Consider the following 21942-nt stretch of genomic DNA (forward strand, 5'->3'; position numbering starts at 1 on the left):
ATTTGGAGAGTGAACGAGTAGATGGAAGATTTTTCTGTCTCTGTAAATCTGAAACTCTGCCTCTCACTCAAATAAATAAATCTTTTAAAAAAAAATGAATATTGTGAGGTCAGATTTACCATCTACAAGTAAAATATGACAAAAATAGTACAGAGGATGGGGGATGAATAAATGAAATTATACTGTTATATAATTACATTATATAGTGGGAAGAAATTGTCAGCTATGAAGTAGGATATACAAGGATGACAAAGTAACACACTGATTCCAAATAGATTGCTAATTTAAGGATGTGTGTATATGGGTACACACACACACACACACACACACACACACGTAATATTTTTTTAAGAACCTGCAAGAGAACCCCCATCTGCTGGTTCGCTTTCCAAAGGCCTGCAACAGCTGGGGCCTTTGGAAAGGACGGATCACTGGAGCCATCACCTGCTGCCTTCCAGGTACTGCACTGGCAGTAAGCTGGAATCAGGAGATGGCAATCAAGCCCAGGTACTCCCAGGTGGCACATGGGCATCATAACTGCTAACCCAAGTGCCTACTTCTGAGGATGCATTTTTTTATTTTTTTAAGATTTACTTATTGGGGCTGGCACCGTGGCTCACTTGGTTAATCCTCCGCCTGCAGCACCAGCATCCCATATGGGCTCCAGGTTCTAGTCCCAGTTACTCCTCTTCCAGTCCGGCTCTCTGTTGTGGCCCGGGAAGGCAGTGGAGGATGGCCCAGGTGCTTGGGTCCCTGTACCTGCATGGGAGACCAGGAGGAAGCACCTGGCTCCTGGCTTTGGATCGGCGTAGCTCCGGCCGTAGGGGCCATTTGGGGAGTGAACCAACGGAAGGAAGACCTTTCTCTCTCTTTCTAACTCTGTCAAATAAATAATTTTTTAAAAAAGATTTATTTATTTATTTGAAAGGCAGAGTTACAGAAGGCAGAGGGAGGGAGGGAGGGAAGGAAGGAATAGGGGAGAGGGAGGGAGAGAGAGAGAGAAAGAGAGAGAGTCTTCCATCTGCTGGTTCATTTCTTAGATGGCCGCAATGAACAGAACTGCACCGATCTGGAGCCAGGAACTTCTTCCAGATCTCCCATGTGGATGCAGGGGCCCAAGGACTTAAGCCACCTTCTACTGCTTTTCCAGGCCATAGCAGAGAGCCAGATGGGAAGTGGAGCAGCCCAGATTCAAACTGGCAGCTATATGGGATGCTGGCACTGTAGGTGGCAGCTTTACCTGCTACACCACAGCGCCGGTCCTGAGGATGCACATTTTTAATCTAGAAGTGACTGCTAACAAAAAAACAAACAAACAAACAAACAAAAAAAAAGCATGGCTCATAAGCTAATAGAGAAAATAAAGCAGAATATTGAAGAATATTCAATTAATCAAAAATTAGCAATAGAAGGACAGAAAAACAAGAAATGGAAAATACTAAGATTAAGTTGAATATAATATTTAAAATTATATAAAAATGGATTTTTAGAGAATTGGAGGGACAGGATGTACAGATGGAAAATAAACAGCAAAATAGTTGACTTAAACCAAACCATTTCAATAATTACATTACAAGCAAATGAACAAACAATCCAATCCAAAGACAGAGAACATCAAACCAGGATAAGGACTTGCTGCCTGAAGTCCTTTTTAAATTTAAAGACAAAGACAAATTGAAAATTAATGAATTTAAAAAAAAGTTTACCATGCAAAGTAAGCTTAAGAAGGCTCTTGTAGCTATATTAAGATCTCACAACAGAGATTTTCAAGATTTCATAATAATACTAGAAGCCATTCATCAGAAAGACACATACTTAAACAAACACACAATTTGAAACAGCTTTATATGGAGTGGAATGGTGGTTTCCAGAGGCTGGAGAGTGGCGGGAGTAGGGAAGTACTCATTAAAGGGTACAAAGCAGGGCCAGTATAATGCATCTCACAAGGGCACCAGTTCGAGTCCTGGCTGCTCCACTTCTGATCCAGCTCCCTGCTGATGTGCCTGGGAAAGCAGCTGAAGATATCCTTACTACTTGGACCCCTGCACCCATGTGGGTGACCTGGATGAAGCTCCTGGCTCCAGGCTTTGGCCTGATCCAACCCTAGCTGTTGTGGCCATTTGAGGAGTGAATCAGTAGATGGAAGATCCCCCTGTCTCCCTATTTCTCCCTTTCTCTAACTCTGCCTTTCAAATAAATAAATAAATATTTTTTAAAAAAAGGTACAAAACTTCAGAGAGACAAGAGAAATAAGTTTTTGAGATCTATCACACAGCCTAATGACTACAGCAAATAACAATGTATATCTCAAAAATAGCTATGAGAAATTTCAAATGTTTCAGTACAAGAAAGGGTAAGTGTACAGGTGGATGGATATATTACCCTGAGCTAATCATTCACAATATATATATATCAAAACATCACATGTATCCCATAAATGATTTATTAATTTAAAATAATATATAATGATAAAAAGCTTTAGGGGAAAACAAAGCTTCAAGTTCATGACACAAAACTTCAAAGAACTAGAGAAAATTCATCATGTTATGATGTTAAAAAAAAAAAAATCTATGTATCTGACAGATCAAGTACACTATGACGCCCCTCATCAAAAAAACAAAATGAAAAAACCCTCCAAACAACCAAAGCAGGAAGGACCCACAGCATCTTAACTTCACCATCAGCCAACTCGACGTCAGCTGACTTTCAGAACACCATGCCTGACAACTGCAAATTCAAGTCACAGGGATGTTCACCGAGACAGACCTAGTAAGTAAGAGGCAGAACATGCATAGCGCAGGGGCCTATGTCGTGACACAGCAGGCAAAGCTGCCACCTACAATGCTGCCATCCCACATGGGTGCCAGTTCGTGTCCCAGCTGTTCTACTTCCGATCCAACTGCCTGTTGATGGCCTGGGAAAAGCAGTGGAAGATGGCCTAAGTTCTTGGGCCCCTGCCACCCACATGGGAGACCTGGATGAAACTGCTAACCCCAGTTTCAGCCTGGCCTAGCCATGGCAGTTGCAGCCAATCTGGGGAGTGAACCAGTGGATGGAAGGATGGAAGACCTCTCTCTCTCTCTCTTTCTGGGGAGTGATCCAGTGGATGGAAGATCACCCCGCCCCCATTCTGCTTGTCTCTCTGTAACTCTTTGAAATAAATGAAAAAGAAATAAGAAAATATATTGATATTTCCTCGTACATGCAGAAGGAAATTCTGGAAGAATATGTAAGAAACTAATTACCTATGTGTACATTTAGTGAGTGGGAAGGTGGAAACTGGAAAATGGGGTAGCAGGAACATTTTATTATTCTGTAACATTTTTTCAAACATGACGTGAATTATTTATTCAAAATATTAAACCAAGTGAGTACAGTGACATATTAACAACTTGACCAAAATATGTCAAGAATCTTAGAACAAATTCTGAGAAATTTTATCAGAATTTTTTCTAAGGAAAGGATCAGGGGTGCACACCAAGATTTAGCTACAAAGGACTTCATGAAGGCACTTAAAAACTGTCTAAGTACAGTTATTCATTAATACAAGTAATTAAACTGTGGCATATCCGTGGACAGAATGTTTCGCATGTTTTAAAAAGTATTTCTTTATTTGAAAGAGTTATAGACAGAGGTAGGGAGGCGGAGATGTCTTCCACCCACCAGTTCACTCCCCAGATGGCTGCAAGGGCCAGATCTGAGCCAGGAGCTTCCTCCCATGTGAGTGCAGGGGCCAACAGCTGGGCCATCTTCTGCTGCTGCTTTCCCAGGCACAACAGCAGGGAGCTGGCTCGGAAGTGGTGCAGCCGGGACCTGAGCTGGCGTCCATATGGGATGCCCGGGCTGCAGACTGGGGCTTTGACCTGCTGTGCCACATTGGCGGCCCCTGTTTGTGTCTGTTAGAAAGGCACTGTGGGGTACTTCATGACCAGTGCGGGAGCCCACCGAGGGTGAGAAATGCCCAGCCGTAGGGCTGAGGATCCCCGAGGCTAGTTTGGGGCTGCAGAAGCGGAGGGGAGTTTGATGTTCTCTTCTAGATTTCCTAAAACATGTTTATCAACAGAAGAATGTAACATTCATCGTTTGAAAGAACAGAAGGAAGTAAAGAAAATACACCATTTTCCAGTAAACCTTTCCTTTCCCGCGGGGCGACCTCACCATGGCCGGGGTCCCTCCGTCCGCAGGTGCACCGCTGCCACGGCCGCCTCCCGCCTCGGGCCTCTCTGACCGCGGCCGTCTCTCGGGAAGCCCCGACGGCGCCCCGGCCGGAACAGCGTCACACCGTCGCGCACCGATTCTCTCTGGTGACTGAACTTTTCTTCGTATCTCACTTTCTCCCGAGCTGTCAGAGCCATCGCTAAGGGGCTTACATCTTCTTCCTGGCTGCGAGAAGCAAACAGCGTCACGGGTCTGGAAAACACCACCGCTCACCCTCCTGACGGCAATGGCGCCACGCTGCGGCGCGAGCTTCTATAGCCCAGGGAGATGGCAGCTGAGCAGTGGACAGAACAGGAAATCTACAAGCCAGAGCTCCACGTCAACACTCCCCACCATCCCCTCTGCCGCTGAGGCCCCAGCCCCAACACGGCGCGCCACCGCTCTGAAAACTGGCAGAGGCGTCTGCACCGTGCCTTAACGAAAAGCACTTCAGGTTTTAAAAACTCACTTTTAGCCCAAAAACGTCCTCTGGAACATAGCGCTTTATGAAAACTGCCGCCACAGAACACTCTCCACAGTCAACTGGAGTGTGAAATGCCTGTCGGAGTCGGAAGAACAGGCGCACGTACCTTTGTGGCTCTCAGTTTTACAGACGCGCTTTCACTTGCTTCACTTGCAGAAGTGCTCAAGCTGTAGGAAAGAACAAGCCATCAGTATCTTGCACACATTCGCACACGGTTCTACGAGCTGCTCCCCCGACACGAGCACCGCTCAGTTTACTCTGGGGCTAGCCAGTTTGTCACGGGCAGGCCGGTCGCCTTCCTAGATTCATTGGCCGCCTCCCAGACCCAGCCACATTGGTTTGTCCCAGGCGGGCAGACGGCAGCGCTCCAGGGCTGCTGCAGTTTGGTCATGTCTGAGAACTGCGCCTTCCTCCAGATTACCAGGGCCGTCCTCTGTACCAAAAGCTAATCCACTAGATTCAACTCTGGTGATCAAACAGGGAATCTCCTCTTTCGCCCTAAAAGTAACCCTGACTTCTGATGGAAGGTGAGAATTTTCATCTTTTCATTCAATACAATCCATCAAACACGTAACATCAACCACAAATGCACTCACTTTAAAACTGAGGCCTCAGGTGGGCGTTTAGGCTAGTGATGACTATGCCCAAATTCCACACCTGAGGACCTGGGTTTCATACCTGGTTTCTGAGAAATGCTGTTGGTCTCTCTGCAGTGGGTGCGTCCCTGCTGCCCCAACTTCCTTTTCTGTTTACCTGCATTACTTACCCAAATGATGTCTCTTGTTGGGACTTGACATGACACCAAAACCAAGGTTACCGAGAACAGTCTCTGGTTAAATGCAAAGAACGCTCGTGCTCAGGCCTCGCCTCACGTGCTTCTCAGCTGCATTTGACCCTCCTTACTTAATTTCTCTCCCTCCCTCCTCTCTCCCATTTCCCTCCCCCCACCTCACTCACACACACACAATTCTGTGAATAAACACTGCCCTGGTTCTCCTCTCTATTCTCCAGCCACTTTCCCCCTCTCTCCTCTACAACTTCCTTCTCTACTCAGGCAGTAGATGCCATGGCCTCTTATGGGTTAGTCCCAGGCCCTTGCCTCCTCTCAGGTTAGCTTCATACCATCCACGTGCAAAGAACGTCTAACTCCAGCTCAGCCCTGTGCTCTGAGTTCCACACTCAAATACACAGGGTCTCTGACATCTCCACGTCAAACTGATGATCTGCCCACACAACTCCATGTCCCAGCAGCCCGTATCTTAGTCAATGGCACCATCATCAATCCATTCAAGCAGGCAAGGAATTCAGGAGTTACCTCCGGTAGCAACTCGTCCTGTGCTGCGAAGTCAGCGCATCACTAAGTCTTGCTCATTTGCCTCCTACTTCTCAAGTCCATCCACTTCTCTCCACCTCTGCCGTGATGACCTGAGTCTACAGCATCCAAACTGGGCTCCCTATGCCATTCTTGTCTCTCTCAAATCCACTTGCCAGACAGCAGCGAGGCTGGTAATTTTTAAATGTAGATCCTACCATGTCATCCCCTACTTAAAACCCTCCAACTGCTCTTAGGATAAGGATAAAACTCTCTTTACCAAGTTTACGAGAGAGAATTAGGATGGCTGCACATTGTAAAAAATATATTCCCAAAATGGCTCGGATAAGACACTTGTCTTTCCTTCTTGGCCAAACTCCAGAATAATTTAGGGCTGGTGTAGTAGTCCCGTTATCAGGAGACCCAGGTGCTTCTATCCATTGCTCTCTCAGTACACTGCCTCACGGCCCAACATGGTTTCTCGGTCTTCACCACCACATCCCATTCTAACTAGGAGGAAGAAGGATGGAAAACAGAAGAGCACAATCCTCCCCACAAAGAGACTTTCAGAAGTGAGACTCCATTTTAGCTAGAATCTAATCACACACACACATCTCAGCTGCAACAGCACGGAGACAGTATGTTTAGAATTCTGACAGCCATGTGTCCAGCTAAAACCATTCTATTACTAGAAGGGGGAGAAGTATTCCTATTACTACAGCAGAAGAAAACAAACAAGACCACTACAGGCAGGTATTCTGGGTCATTCAAGTGTCAATTATGTTAATTACAAAAATTATTATAGGTAAGGCCAATTATAGAGAAATTAGTTTTTAATGTTCACACTCTCAAAATAAATGTCAAAACTTGGGTTTTATTAGCTTCTAACTTGAAGAACTTCCCAGAAATCTCAGAGCGTGAACCAACAATGGCTTGACGTAACCCTACCTTTCTTTCGTTGCTTTTCCTGGAGGAGTTGAAGGGACAGATGACCCACAGTGTTGGGAGAGTTCTTCTTCATCAGCATATATAGCAGTGCTGTGTAGGGGAGGATCTATATAAGACCAAAAATGTACAACTTCAGTGGTCTATGTGGGCAGTGTCCATTCCCTGATACTGGAGTACTACACCGTCTGTGTTTAAATGGTTAACAAAACCAAAATCAGTCCTACAGGCCACTCCCCTTCCTCTCTTTCACTCTGGGTTGCTAGAGCCTTTGAATGGCATAAAAAGTCATCTCGAATGAAGATGATGACCAAAGAACTGGTCCTGGTAGAAAGGCATAGAAAGGAGATGCTTGGAGGAGGGAGGATGCTCTGGCTGCCCAGGAAAGGGGAGTACAGGAGACCTCGGTGCACTAGGCTGGGCTTATGGTGGAAATGAACTTGGCGGGGCTGTGAGGTGGCCAGAAGTGCTGCAGGGGGAGGGGGTCCTGGTAAGACTCAAGCTACTATTTCTTCAGGCTCAAATTTTAGCACACCAGTGCAAATGCAAGCAAAATTTTCCAGACATACAGGTGCTTAAATAATGAACTGTCAATTGCACAAGTTATTTCTTGGGGGGGAGGATAAAAATGTTTATTTTGGAGCAAAAAAAAATATCTATGCATAAGCAGAATATTCAGAAAGCTCACAGAAAAAAATTTATAAAATATGTACAGGGGCCAGCACTGTTGCGCAGTGGGTTAATGTCCTGGCCTGACACGCCGGCATCCCTTATGGGCGCCGGTTCAAGACCCGGCTGCTCCACTTTCGACCAGCTCTCTGCTATGGCCTGGGAAAGCACTGGAAGATGGCCCAAGTCCTTGGGCCCCTGCACCTGTGTGAGAGATGCAGAAGCAGCTCCTGGCTCCTGGCTTTGGATCGGTGCAGCTCTGTCCGTCACAGCCATCTGAGGAGTGAACCACCAGATGGAAGACCTCTCTCTGTGCCTCTCCTCTGTGTAACCCTGACTTTCAAATAAATAAAATCTTTTAAAAAATTATGTACATATTTCAATTTTTTGTACCAAGTTAATCTTTTGTTTCCCACTACCTTCTGAAGATGTGTGTATGTGTGCATATATGTAGACAGACAGACATAGCATGGGGCAAGACAAACTGACCATCTTCCCCACCCCTCCCCCAATCCCTTGAGATAGTCTCCCTTCTTCAATATGTGTTTAGTCTGGTCTGCGCTGGGCTACACACGGAAAGGGAACCTCGTCCGACTTGCGTCCTCACTGAGGAGGGCAACATTCCTCCACGCCCCCATCTCACGCCCACTCCAGGGTCTGCCTCGGGAAGTGCTGCAAGGCTGGGGTGCAGTCAGGCTCCAAGGCCCTGCCTGTGGTCCTCAAACACGGGGTGTGACTAAGAGGGAGCTGGAAGCCCAGGTAGCAAGGCTCTGCCGGCCACGGGAGAATGGTAGGTGAGGGGAAGGACAGAGCCTAATACAGCACTTGCCTTCCCCCGCCCCCTCCAGTGCTGCTGCTTCCAGCAGGCATGCAAAGCCCAGGCGGAAAACCAGGAACCCGAGGAGGGGAAAGAGGAGAGATGGAGGCAGAAGAGAACGAGGCTGGGGGCTCAGGTCAGGCAGGTCAGGCCAGCGCTGGGGCCCCAGGAGCGGGACGGGAATCGTGACTCGCACCTCTCTGCTCCCTGACAGATGAGGGTGAGAAGGGCAGCGGCAGTGAAGACGCATGCTCGGGCAGCGAGAGTGAACAGGAGAGGGGTGACAGGGACGAGGCGAGTGACAAGAGTGGCAGTGGCGAGCAGGAGAGCCCAGGCCTCCTGGGACAAGCAGATGATCTGGCTGCAATGCCGATCTAGAGGACGATGCCGACTCTGACGAGGACGATGAGCCTGTGGTGCAGTGACAGTGACTCGGACAGCAGCGGAGACGCAGGTGCTTAGCGGAGTCACAGGCAGAGCGCCAGTCCCCGCCCCCGTGGCAGGGAGCACTTGGCCCAGGGGGACAGCAGTGAGCCTGCAGCCTCTGACTCCCAGGAAGCTGACAGTGCCTGAGCCCCAGGGCTGGCACAGGCACCGTTACTGATCACCTGCACAAGAGTGAAACTAGCAATGGACTCTCTACTCTCTTCACCAGGAAAGGTTTTATTTACCCTGCTGCTGTGAATAATAACAAAACAGACAAATCCCAAATCTCCAAGTGGAACCATTCCAACTGAATGTTTACAACTTAATAAAACCCAATTATAAACAGGCAGAGTTTGAATAGACAGTTCTTCAAAAAGCATGTTCAACTGACCAATAGGAACATTAAGAAGATGTCTAATAACTACTAGTCATTTAGGAAATGCAAATCAAAACCACATTAAGCTATTATGTTGTATCTCTTAGTATAAAAAACAAAGTAAGTGTAGGTGAGGATGAGCAGCAGTTGGGACCCTGTGCACTGCTGGTGGGAATTTGAAATGCTGCAGTCACTGCACAAGACAGCACAGCATGTTCTGAATACAAACACAGCACTCCTGTATCAACCAGCCACTCCACTTCTGGCTATGTTCCTAAAGAAGTGAAAGCAGGTTCCAGAAGAGAGAAATTGTACAACCATGTAAATTACAGCATTATTCACAACAGTCAACAGGTGGAAGCAAACCAACATCCATCAACAGACAAATGGATAAATGTGGTACATACATAGGATGGAATATTATTCAGCTATAAAAAGGAAATGCTGACATGTTACAGGAGGGATGAACCTTAAAGACATTACATCAAATAAACTGGCTACAAAAGGGCAAATATTCTATGATACCTCTTATAACAGGTGTTAAAGCAGTCCAATTCATACAATTTGTTGAACTCTTTACGTAGTATAGAGTTCACCGTATGTGTTATAAAGTTAACTGCAAATAGATCTTAGTAAAAAATAAGAATGGGAATAGGACAGGAAGGAGGAAAAGAGCTGGAAGTGTGGGTGGGAGGGTAGGTACAGTGGGAAGAATCACTACATTCCTAAAATTGTATTTATGAAATGCGTTAAGTTTGTATTCCTTAAATGAAAGTTTTATGGGGAAAAAAACTCTAAATAAAAAACAGCAACTAAAAAAACACAACGTGAATGTTACAAAATTACACTTAAAATAGTTAAAATTATAAATTTTATGCTGCATTTTTCCATATATACACATAAAACCACCACATAATTACTAGAATAACTAGAAAAAAATTATATAACAACTTTGGAAGAAGATGTGAAGAAATTAGGACCCTCAGAGCTTGCTGTGGAAAAATAAAGTGGTACAGATGCTTTATAAAACAGTGCTTAAGGCCGGTGCCGCAGCTCACTAGGCTAATCCTCCGCCTGCGGTGCTGGCACCCCGGGTTCTAGTCCCGGTTGGGGTGCCGGATTCTGTCCCGGCTGCTCCTCTTCCAGTGCAGCTCTCTGCTGTGGCCCGGGAAGGCAGTGGAGGATGGCACAATCCTTGGGCCCTGCACCTGCATGGGAGACCAGGATGAAGACCTGGCTCCTTCCTTCAGAACGGCGTAGCGCACCAGCCATAGCGGCCATTTAGGGGGTAAACCAAAGGAAAGGAAGACCATTCTCTCTGTCTCAAATACCAAAGTACTCAGCAATTCCACTCTGAGGTACATGCCCAAGAGAACTGAAAACAGATGTCAACACAAAAACTTGCTCATGAATGTTCATACAACAATCACGCATTATGGTCCCTAAGTGAAGACCATGTAAATTTATGCCAACTTATGAATGGATTACAACATGTGGTACACCCACACAATAGAATACCGAGGAATAAAAATGTTTAGGAACAGCCAGATGCATGCTACCATACGGATGAACCTTGGAAACACCATGCTAAGTGAAAATAAATCACCGGGGGTAGGTGCTATGGTGTAGCGGGTAAAGCCATTGCCTGCAGCACTGGCATCCCATGTGAGCTCCGGTTCTAGTCCTGGCTGCTCCACTTCTGATCCAGCTCTCTGCTGTGGCCTGGGAAAGCAGAAGACGGCCAAACTCCTCTGCTCCCTGCACCTGTGTGGGAGACCCGGAAGAAGCTCCTGGCTTCAGATTGGCACAGCTCTAACCGTGGCGGACAAATACGGAGTGAACCAGCGGGCGGAAGACCTCCCTCTCTCTCTGCCTCTGCTCCTCTCTGTGTAACTCTTTGAAGTAAATAACTAAAAAAAAAAAAGATTTAAATACTAACCAAAAGTCTCGTAAGGTTCATCGTCTTTCTTACTTTCACTGCCATTGCTTGAGATTTCGGAGTTATCAGGAAACTCAAACACATCAGCAGGCTTGTGCTTCTGACCAGCTTTCTGGAAGTGAAGAAAACCAAAGTCACTGAACTGGTGCTAACGCACACCAGCCGCAAGCTGCTGGACTTAGCAAGGACATTCCTGCTCCTGCTGCCGCCTAGAGAAGCTAGCCACTCTGCTGTTTTCCAGGAGACAGAGGCCTCTGAAATTCTAAGGCCGGCCTGGCAAATCTTTTCTACAAAGCACCAGAGAGCATTTCAGGCTTTGCAGGTCACAAGGTTTCCACTGCAGAGGGAAAGCCCGCAGGGACAGCGCAGCCAGCAATGCGCAGGGCCGGCTTCCCACACAATCTACTCAGAGATGCAGACCTCTGCATTTCACACCATCTTCATAGCACACAGCATATCCTTTTTAGTTTATTTTGGCTATTTAAAAATCATTCTTTGTTCCCAGGCTTGTGTACAAAGAGGTAGTAGGCTGGTTCGGGCCCCCAGGCCCTAGCTTGCCTAGATCCCTAAAGAGAATGGTGGGCCGTCTCCCCAGAAACATGCCTGCCACCTGGATGTGCACAGCTCTGGGAGCACAGGGGCTGACAGTCCTGGCTGAAGGAGAGCCTGTGTACAGTTCAATATATGGATCAGGCTCCGGAGGCTGGGGTTCCGGAGGATGCCAGAGGCAGAACAGAGAACAAACGCACTCGCAACTGCCTGACCACCTGGACTTCATGTGAAATTCCAATGCCACGCGACAGGCCGTTGGAAAATAATTTGGAATTAGCTATCAAGAGCATTAAAGAAACGTACCTGCCATTACATACAGGTATTCTAAGACTCTCCTGAAGAAAAATAAAACTGTAACGTAGACAACATGGAACCTCATGAAATCACAAGCCATTGTCAGTAACACGGAGAAATGGCTGGGAGGAGTGGCAAAATTCAGAAAGCTGTACAATTTTTACACAGTGCTAAGTATCTAAATGAAACAAACCTAGGCTTGGAAAAAAAGAAATGTTTCTAAAATGTTAACAAAGGTTCTTTTCTAACAGTGGAAAAAGTGAGAAGAAAAGGAATAAACTTTTTTTTTTTTACTACCATAAAACAGAGCTTATCACGTGAAATACAGAAAACTCTAAGGTCCTCAAAGGTTACTTTTATTGTCAACTGTGAGAACAATCACATTAAAAGCTAAAAAGAACTTACTTCTTTCATGGGATGTGTTCTTCTTAAAGTGTTCTTTGAATATACTGCACTGAAACGGGAAAAAATAAAAGGAAATATTTAAAGCAACCAGAGAAAATACCATAACCTGACTCTTTCCAAGTATTGTCTTCCCAAATTACACTGCTCAGTAGCTGTACTAATAGTGTGCATGTAATGGAACTGAAGTTATGATGAAGAAGCAGAACCAATACCCTGCAAACATACAAGTCAAATTATATCGCCAATACATATAAAGTGACCACCTCAGTCCCTCAAGATCATGGAAAACTTCTAATCCTGCTGTCACGCTAGTCCCTGCACCCAGATCTGTCAGGAAAGACTGACTCTCCGCAGAGCTGAGCCAAGGGGACGGATACCAACATGGATGAGACTCCTCACACCCATTCCATCTGCGCCTGGCCTGGGATCACACAGCTTAACAATCCTACGAAGTAGAGGGGGGCCATTGACAGCTCTGCACGGGCACAGAGCAACAGGAAGCCAGGGAGGAGAGGAGCCTGCAGGAAAACCCCATTGGTTCAAATCCACAGCCTACCTTCTTCCCACCCCATAACACTCTCCAGTGACCTTGGGCACACCGTAAAACAGATTAAGGTGCGGATCTTCTAGAAGTGAAAAGGAAGCAAATGCAACAACAGTGACTAGACTAACAACTGAAAACAACAGTGGCAAGAAAAACCTATATTAACATCAGCAGTCAGTGAACAAGCACTGAGCACCCTCCACAGCTGAGGCACTGCATGGGGTATTAGAGATACTTTAGTAGAATCCAGTACGTAGTTCCTGACTTTAAAATACGCCTTGTAGTTTTCAAAGACCCCTTTGTGGAGGGCAGTATCAGATTAGTGTGTCTGAACCAATATTCTTCAGGTACTTTATTTGACATGATTTCAAACTGTCTCCCCTGTACCCAGGTTCATCAGTTGCCTTCACCGTCTCTTTTGCTTCCTCTGCCTGTGCAAGGTAAGCACTCCTAACTGAAGTACTTCACTATGGCTTCCCTAAGAGGGCATGCACGTGCACAGTCATAGCAGATTTCCAAAATCTAGATATTTCACATTTGCAATGTGATCATCCAACCTACAGTCCATGTCCAAATCTCATCGGCTCTCCAACACCCTTTAGGATTTTCACCCTAGCATTTTCTTAAAAGGGAAATTCAAGGGAACAGAAAATATAAGATTGCACTGGATAGGATATTTTCATAAACTTTCCGATTTGTTTCATGCGCACCTGCGTACTAACTGCGATGCAAAACATCATTGTGTGAATCACAGTTAAAAAAAAAAGAAAGCTGGAACACTGTTTAGAGCAGTGGTCTCACACCTGGCGCCACCCCCAGTTTCTGGCTCAGTAAGTCAAGGGTTGGGTGGAGAGTTCACACTTCAAGTTGCCACGCTTTATCTGAGTCTCCAAACCTAAAATGTTACAACAAGTATTTGCTCAATGGCAATTTTATGATTCTGGTTATAATTCAGAGGTTCAGGAAAGCTAAATGACTTATCAATGATGGTAACAGGGAAGTTTTAGTTCAATTAAATTTAGACGAGTTTATTTGGGCAAAGCAAAACCAGAAACAATTAGGGAATGGAGCAGCCCCAGAACCATAAGCAAGTTCTGAGAACCACCAGCAACCTGAGCGATCACACATCATTAACTTCATTGGCTGCAGCCTACCCAATCAACCAATTGGTAACACCTTATCCAGTTCATTGCTTACAGCCCAGTTAGTTAACTGCTACAGAGCCTTCCCCCAGCCACCTAAGCCCAGTGACCGGCTTGACGTTCAGTTCAAATCCATGGCCTCCCACAAAAATCCAGCAATGGCCACACAGTCAAGTAACGTTAGCAGGAAGCAGAAACCACATCAGTACGCGTCTTAACCTAAATTATTTCCAGCTGTCTCTTGCGTGTGCTCAAATCAAACAATACGCCTTCAGCTGGAGTCCAGGTGAGGCTTCGTTCAAGATGGACGCTTGAGACAACCGTGTTTTCCTGTGCATTTTTGAGGGAAGGGCTCAACAGATGCCCTAAGTCTCCATCTCCAACAGGTTTTTAAAAACCTTTCGGCGCCTGGATGCCCTGTAGACAACGCTAGAGAGCCCGGGCGTCCACTCACGAATCTGTGAACGACGAATACGACGTACTTTCCAATGCATGCCCCTTTTGAGAAAAGTTGCTCCCCGACCTGGAACACTCCCGAAGCGGCAGCTCGGTCCCCGGGCAGGGGTGAGGGCCAGCGTTAGAGTCTGCGCTTTGGGGTACGAAGGCAGACACGACCCGCAGGGCTGCAGCCCGTCACGTCTGGGGAACAGCAGGCACCAAGCGCCCGCGACCCTCAGCCACAGGAACCCCAAAGTCTCTCCCACCCGCCAGGCCAGGCGTCACGCCCTGACTCCTCCTAGGAAATCCGCACTGAGAGATGCAAACCGAGGCCCTGGGCGAGCTGTCACTTCGACAAAGAAGCTCCACCAGCGCAGCCCCAAAGGCTCAAACCGCGTCAGTCCGAGCGGGACCCGCAGCTCTTACCCCGCCCGCCTCCAGGACCGCACCCGGCCCGGCGCAGCCATCGGGCTGCTCTCTGCTCCCGCGGCGCCCACGAAACTCCCGCCAAGCCCCGCGCCGTTTAAAACGGCCAATCCGGGCCGAGCACGCGCCCCGCCTCCCCTCGGCCTGGGTCCCCCGCCCAGGGCCCGCGGCTCCCTTCCGGCCTTGGGCGTAAGTGAAAACGTGGTCCGGATCAACAACTGCAACGGAGCTGGAGGCCAGGCCTTCAAGCTGCCGCTGACGGGCCACCAGAAGGAATCCCACTTTTCCGGGTTTTCCCTCCCACCCTAGCCCGGGGCCTGTTTCTCAACGCTGGGACCTCGACCCGCTGGGCCCGCCCACGGGGGCGGGGCTAGTGCTGAGACGTGGGCGGGCGCGCAGCAGGAAGGGGCGGATCCCAACCCGAGGCCGCAACTGTAGCTGCAGGGGCCTTGCGCAGTGCGCAGGTGCGTTGAGCTGCGAAAGTGGATTGAGCCGCGAGGCCCCGGGGGCATTAGAAACATCTGAATGAGCCCTGTGTGCTCCTGCTTCCCTCCCCAGATATCTGTAATGGGGCGGGTTCCTGCGGGAGCGGATAGTCTGTGATTCTTTTCTTTCTGTTTAAAAAGGCGTTATAATTCAAAAAGATGAATTTGCATATAAATAAGATGAATGTAAAAATATAAATCTATGAGAATGTAAATATAAAATGAACTCAAAATGGATCAAAGATCTAAGTGGAAGAGCTCAAACCACAAAACTCTCAGAAAGGAGGCCCATGCTGTGGCATAGCAGGTAAGGTCATCGTGTGCAGTGCCGGCATCCCATTTGGACGCTGGTTCCTGTCCCGGCTGCTCCACCTCCGAGCCAGCCCTCTGCTCTGGCCTGGGAAAGCAGTAGAAGATGGTCTAAGTCCTTGGGCACCTGCACCCTTGTGGGAGACCCGGAAGAAGTGCCTGACTTCAGATCAGCTCAGCTCAGCCCCTTGCAGCCAATTGGGGAGTAAACCAGCAGGTGGAGGATCTCTCTCTCTCTCTCTCTCTCTCTGCCTCTCCTCTCTGTAACTCTTTCAAATAAATAAATAAATCTTAAAAAAAAAAAAAAAACTCCTTAGAAGAAAAATAGCGCAAAAGCTTCACAAAATTGGTAATGAAAAGATTCTGGAGATGAAAACTGGATGGCTGAGCAGCCACATGACTCTGCTTAGTGCCAAAGAACTGTTCAATTAAAAAACATTTAGCCATGAGCTTTTGGCAAAGGGTTTAAGATGCCCGTTTAGGAGGCCTGGATCTCATTTTGGTGTGCTTGGGTTCTGTTCCCACCTGGCTGATTCCAGCTTCCTGGTAATGCAGCTCCTAACACGAGCTTCCTTGTTCAAAGAAAACTCATTTATTTGAGAGAGTGAGAGGGACACACACACACACACACACACACACACACAGGTCTTCCATCTGCTGGCTCACTCTCCAAATGGCTGCAAAGGCCGGGGCTGTCCCAGGAGAAGCTGGGAGCCCAGAACTCCTTCTGGGTCTCCCATGGGGACTCAAAACAGCACCCATATGGGATACCAGTGTTGCGAGCAGCGGGTAACTGACAGCACAGTGCCTGCCGTTCCCCAGCTGCCTTGTACTGTGCACTCTGGGAGGCAGTGGTGATGGTTTCAGTACTTTGGTCTCTGCCACCCACAGGGAGACCCAGATTGAATTCCCTGCTCTAGCTTCTTTGCCTGGCTCAGCCCTGGCTGTTGTGGGCATTTGGGGGTGAGCAAGTGAATGAGAGAGCTATCTCTGTCTTTCTCTCCCTCCCTTTCAAATGAACGAAATAAGTAATTTTAAATGGTTAAAATGCTACATTTTGTATGAATATTTGCACTACAAAATGCAACATGTGACGTGCATACACAAGTATAAAACATATATAATGTAAAGAGTAGGGTGAGCGTGCCTACAACCACCACCGAGTTAGCGTACATAACTGGGATGCTGGTCTATTAGTCCTCTGAAGAACAGACACTCTTAGGAGTTTATGTTGATCACTCCTATGCTGTTCTACCCTGATACAACCCTGGATAATGTACCAATTATCTTATGTATCTAAATGACTTTTGTAGGTATTGGGAGTTCTATTTCTTACGTGGAGCTATGCTTTTTATATTTTTTATTTCATTTTATTGACAGGCAATTAGATAGTGAGAGAGAGAGAGACAAAGGTTTTCCTTCCGTTGGTTCACCCCCAAAATGGCCGCTATGGCCGGCGCACTGAGCCGATCCAAAGCCAGGAGCCAGGTGCTTCCTCCTGGTCTCCCACACTGGTGCAGGGGCCCAAGCACTTGGGCCATCCTCCACTGCACTCCCTGGCCACAGCAGAGTGCTGGACTGGAAGAGGAGCAACCAGCACTAGAACCTGGTGCCCATATGGGATGCTGGTACTGCAAGGCAGAGGATTAACCAAGTGAGCCATGGTGCCAGCCCCCAGAGCTATGATTTTTAGATTTACTCACATTGTATCCACATCCATATGTAGCTGAAGTTCATTAATTTTCATTGCCTTCTAAAATGCATTCAGTAACTATACCACAGTTAATCTTTACTTCTTGTGTACGCATACATCAGTTGTTTTCAGTCTTGGTATCATCAACAAGGTAGTCCTGAACATTGTTGTGCATGTGTGCATGCATGTCTCTTTGAAGAAGCCTGGATCTTCTTCTGGGTCTCCCCAGTGGGTGCACTTGAGCCGTCGTCCACTGCATTCTCAGGAACATTAGCAGAGAGCTGGGTAGGAAGTGGAGCAGCCGGGTCTGGAACTGGCAGCCAAATGAGATGTTAACATCACAGGTGGGGGCTTTACCAGCTACACCATACTGCTGCCCCTCCCCCCATTGCATTTTGATTTTCCTGTCCCTTAAGCTGTCATCTCTTCATCGTTTACAGCTCATTCCAATTTCCTCTTCCATGATGCGCTTGTGCAGGCTCCTGGGCAGCAGCCATGAAAGGGTAATGACCCTTAGGGACTGCAGGTAATTTCCCCACCAACAGGAAGAAACAGGGTTCTTGGAGGGGACTGGGTTGGAAGCTCCAAATTCCAGGCAAGGGGGGATAATGAAACTTCTGTGCTTGCAGGCCTGAAAAATGAAACTTCCCAGCTATGAAGACAGGAAGAGTTTCAGCATGCTGGATGGAAATAAGACAAGCTCCCCCCAAGCAGGTTTCAGAATGAAAAGGAGTTCGTGGGCTTGTCACCAGAAAGCCCTGGGCAGGCTAGGGCATCAAGCTCAGCTTCCCCCCAGGGTCCGGGAGGCATCAGCGCTTCGGATCCGTTTTCTTCTTCTCCTGGTTCGTCAACTCTTCATCAGACCCCGACCCCCGTGTGCCTGTGCCACTATGGAAGCTGTGACTCTCCCTCCCTCCTCCCCTGGCCCAGACTCAGGGATCCGTCACTCTATGCTCTACTTCTATGATGTCAGCCCTTCTGTGATCCCCACACAGGGGAGATGGCCCAGTGTTTGTCTTTCTGTGAGAGCCACCCACCCGTCACCTCCATCACCTGCCCAGGGTGTACACAGGGACCAAACATCACACGGGACCAAAGCCATGCACACATGGTGAATTTTATTCATGAGAAGCATGTGCAAATGCTCAAGAAAAGAAAAGTTCAGTCAGCTCAGCGGATAGCTCCTGGAGACGGGGGCGGGGCGAGGCTACTTGGGGACCACTCTGCAGCAGCTGCCAGGGCTGCTCCCTCGGGACGGCAGGATGCAGCACGCCCTCAGCAGGAACCGGAGGATCCTCCTGCCGACCCCGCGACGGCCCTGCCTCTTGCCCTGGGCGCTGGCCTTGGTGTCTGTGGTGTCAGCATCCTTGGGCTCACGGGCTGTGGCGGCGGCGGCTTCTGGCTCTGCAAGGTCCACGTGGCTCCCGGCACTGGGGCTGGAGGGCGATGCTTGGGAGGCTGGCTCAGGGGCGGCGCTGGGAACAGGGCTCCACTCTTGCTGTGGCTGGCCTGGTAGGAGAGAGTCAAGTGTGGGGTCACCTCAGGGGGCCTTGGGCTCAGCTCCTGGAGGCCCCGAAGTGGCAGGGGATGTGGGGAGAGGGCAAGACTCACTGGAGGCCTGGGAAGAGTTGGGGGCGGTGCTGGGAGCAGGGCTCCTCTCCTGCTGTGGCTGGCCTGGTGGAGAGAGTCAAGAGTGGGGTCACCTCGGCGGCCTTGGGCTCAGCTCCTGGAGGCCCCGAAGTGGCAGGGGATGTGGGGAGAGGGCAAGACTCACTGGAGGCCTGGGAGGAGTTGGGGTTGGCACTAGGAGCAGGGCTCCTCTCCTGCTGTGGCTGGCCTGGTGGAGAGAGTCAAGAGTGGGGTCACCTCGGGGGCCTTGGGCTCAGCTCCTGGAGGCCCCGAGGCAGGGGGGAGGGCAAGACTCACTGGAGGCCTGGGAGGAGTTGGGGGTGGCGCTGGGAGCAGGGCTCCTCTCCTGCTGTGGCTGGCCTGGTGGAGAGAGTCAAGAGTGGGGTCAACTCGGCGGCCTTGGGCTCAGCTCCTGGAGGCCCCAAGGCAGGGGGGAGGGCAAGACTCACTGGAGGCCTCGGAGGAGTCGCTTCGTGCGGAGGAAATTTCCACGGACATGCTGTCACAGGACACCGATACAAGAGACAAATGGTCCTTCTCTCTGGTGAGGCGCTCCCCGCCCTCTGAGGACTTGGGCAGGGACGCCGGGCCCTGGGGCTGAGGGCCTGGTGTCCCCTCAGTCCCGGTGCCTGGCAGCAGGCCGAGGCCCGCCAGGTACTCCTTGGCCTCTGAGTCGCGGGGAACGCCCAGGGGCTGCAGCAGGGTGACAGCGGCCTCCTTCTCCTCCTGGGTAGCTTCTTGGCCGGGATCCAACCACCAGTGGGTCCTGGCGTCCTCCGCACTGGGCCTCCCCGAGGCGTCGACAGTGAGCAGCCAAGCCAGCAGCTCCCGCAGGGCCGGGCTGACGGCACGCGGCAGCACGTAGCAGGCACACAGCACCGTGTCCTGCAGCTCCTCCGTGTCCTTGCCGCGGAAGGGCAGCGTGGCCGCCAGCATGGCAAACAGCACCACCCCCAGGCTCCACACATCAGCCTTAAAAGCGTCATAGGCCTCCCCGAGGAAAACCTCCGGTGCGCAGTACTCGGGGGTCCCCCAGAAGCCCCTTACCAGCGTGCCCTGCTCCAGCCGCAGGCTCAGGCCGAAGTCCGCCAGCTTGATGGTCATGTGCTCGTCCAGCAGCAGGTTGCCCAGCTTGAGGTCCCGGTGCACCACGCGCTGGGCATGGCAGTAGCTCACGGCGGCCAGCGCCTGGCCGAACAGGGTCCTGGCCTCGGCCTCGGCCAGGCCGCCCTGCTCAAACACGTAGCTCTGGAGCGAGCCCTTGGTCGCCAGCTCCATGACCAGGAACAGGTGCGTCCTCGTGTGCCGCTCCTCCAGCAGCCGCACGATGTTGTCGTGCCGCAGGCTCCTCAGGATGGCTGCCTCCCCCTGCGCGGACAGCGGGCTGCTGGGAGAGCAGTCTCGCAGGAGGATCTTCACCGCCACGTACTTGCCCGACGCCAGGTGCCGGGCCAGCTTCACCAGGCCAAAGCCGCCCCGGCCGATCACGTCCACGAAGCGGAACCCGTCCAGAGCAGGATGGAAGTCCAAGGGGTCTTCCATGATGCCGGTCACCTAACTACGCTCTCTCGACTCCCTAAATCACTCGACACACACTAGCTAATCACCGATCCTCACTGCACTGCCTACAACACAAAGGGACCACGGGGGACTGACTACCCAGCTGACTAAGACACAGCACCAGCTACTCTCACTACTCTAGCGGCGATGCCGCAAGCCTATCTCGATAAAGCACAAAACAACAAAGAGGAAAAGCCACTAAATCCTCGAACGCTGATACTTCTGAGCGTGCTAGCTGACTAGAGTGGGGGAAGCAAAAATAAAGAAAACTGCAAAAAAAGACCAAATGGGCAAAACAACAACGAGGAGGAAAACAACAAACTAAACAAAATGGAAGAAAGCAAAAACCAAATAGACCCAGAAACAAACAACCAAGAAAAAGCACAAGCAACACCAACGAGCGCAAAGGCTGGTTAGATGGGTCCTAGTTACACAGATCACAAAAGAGTGCTCTCTGGGTAAGGCGGACAAAAATCTAGGCCCCCGCAGCGGCTATATATACTTTTTGGGGGTTCACCTCACATAATGGCGCCTTGTGAGAGCAGAGCAAGAAATGGACCAATCACAGCCCAGCCAGGGACTGTGTAATAATACGACTTTCATAACAGTGGTGCCTTATGAAGTCAGAGCAAGAAATTGACCAATGGGAGCTGTGGTTCATCCACAGTGGTTTTCTCGAGAATCTTCCAATTAAATTACAACGATACCCAAAGAGATTTTGGCCTAGGTTGGTGATAGGGCTTGATACTTAATTTTTGAGAAACTCCAACCTATAGATTGCTTGGGTGGCCTTCACATTACTAGTTTAAATATGATGATACGTTGTGTCTTTTGAAGATCTCCTAGTGTCTCCACTTAGTATAGCCCCTCCTTTGTCTTTACTCTCTGAGTGATGGGTCTCAGAATGATGGAACAACATCTCTGGCTTTGGTAAACTCAACAAGTGTTCTGCTGCCCAAGACACCGCCAGGTACACTGTTCGCACCTCCAGAGCTGAGAGGAAGGTGGCTCTGTCACCCTTTCCCCCTAAGTCATCGTCAGATTTCTTGGCAGAAACCCTGGAAGCCCAGAAGGTAGTGGGGTCCGTGCAGTCCAAACATGGAAGGCCCAGTCAGAGGCAGCCGAGAAAGCTACACCCTCTGAGACTGTCCTCCACCCGGTAGGGAGGAATCGAGGCACTGCCAGGCACTTGGGGTTTTTGGGCTCCTGTAACAACAACCAAAACTCCTGGCTTCTGGCTTCAGCCTGGCCAAGGCCTGGAGGTCATTTATGGGCTGTATCAGAGGATGGAAGAGCTCCC

General features: G+C 49.3%; 2 protein-coding genes across 8 annotated transcripts in view; both read right to left on the reverse strand.

Annotated features, from left to right (window-relative positions):
* Positions 1-17495, reverse strand: part of LOC127485521 (centromere protein U) — a 36225-nt gene extending 18730 nt beyond the window's left edge. For 2 of the 4 annotated variants that reach the window (XR_011386305.1, XM_070068360.1), the window contains exons 1-6: positions 17464-17495; positions 12417-12465; positions 11166-11277; positions 6942-7047; positions 4788-4848; positions 4132-4383 (exon numbers count right to left, since the gene is read on the reverse strand). Coding sequence is in view for 3 of the 4 variants with exons in the window: in XM_070068360.1 (XP_069924461.1) it covers positions 4132-4383; positions 4788-4848; positions 6942-7047; positions 11166-11277; positions 12417-12465; positions 17464-17480 (597 nt within the window). In the remaining variant the exon portion in view is untranslated. The remainder of the gene's footprint in view (positions 1-4131; positions 4384-4787; positions 4849-6941; positions 7048-11165; positions 11278-12416; positions 12466-17463) is intronic. The other 2 variants (XM_070068362.1, XM_070068361.1) reach the window with 1 other exon arrangement.
* Positions 17496-18554: 1059 nt separating this feature from the next.
* On the reverse strand, positions 18555-21889 carry LOC127483452 (MAP/microtubule affinity-regulating kinase 3). 4 transcript variants are annotated; one of them, XM_051820702.2, is made up of 5 exons: positions 19532-21882; positions 19380-19442; positions 19228-19290; positions 19065-19127; positions 18555-18962 (listed from the first exon to the last, which is right to left on the reverse strand). In XM_051820702.2, exons 1-5 carry the CDS (start codon positions 20622-20624, stop codon positions 18661-18663), a joined length of 1584 nt encoding a protein of 527 aa, XP_051676662.2. In that variant the 5' UTR covers positions 20625-21882; the 3' UTR covers positions 18555-18660. The 4 variants fall into 4 exon arrangements, with proteins under 4 accessions (XP_051676662.2, XP_051676665.2, XP_069924458.1 ...); XM_051820705.2 differs by lacking the exon at positions 19065-19127 and having other exon boundaries at positions 19532-21889; XM_070068357.1 differs by lacking the exon at positions 19228-19290 and having other exon boundaries at positions 19532-21876.
* Between the last annotated feature and the right edge of the window lie 53 nt (positions 21890-21942).

This window comes from Oryctolagus cuniculus, chromosome 2 (genome assembly GCF_964237555.1).
Source record: "Oryctolagus cuniculus chromosome 2, mOryCun1.1, whole genome shotgun sequence".
Classification (NCBI taxonomy): domain Eukaryota; kingdom Metazoa; phylum Chordata; class Mammalia; order Lagomorpha; family Leporidae; genus Oryctolagus; species Oryctolagus cuniculus.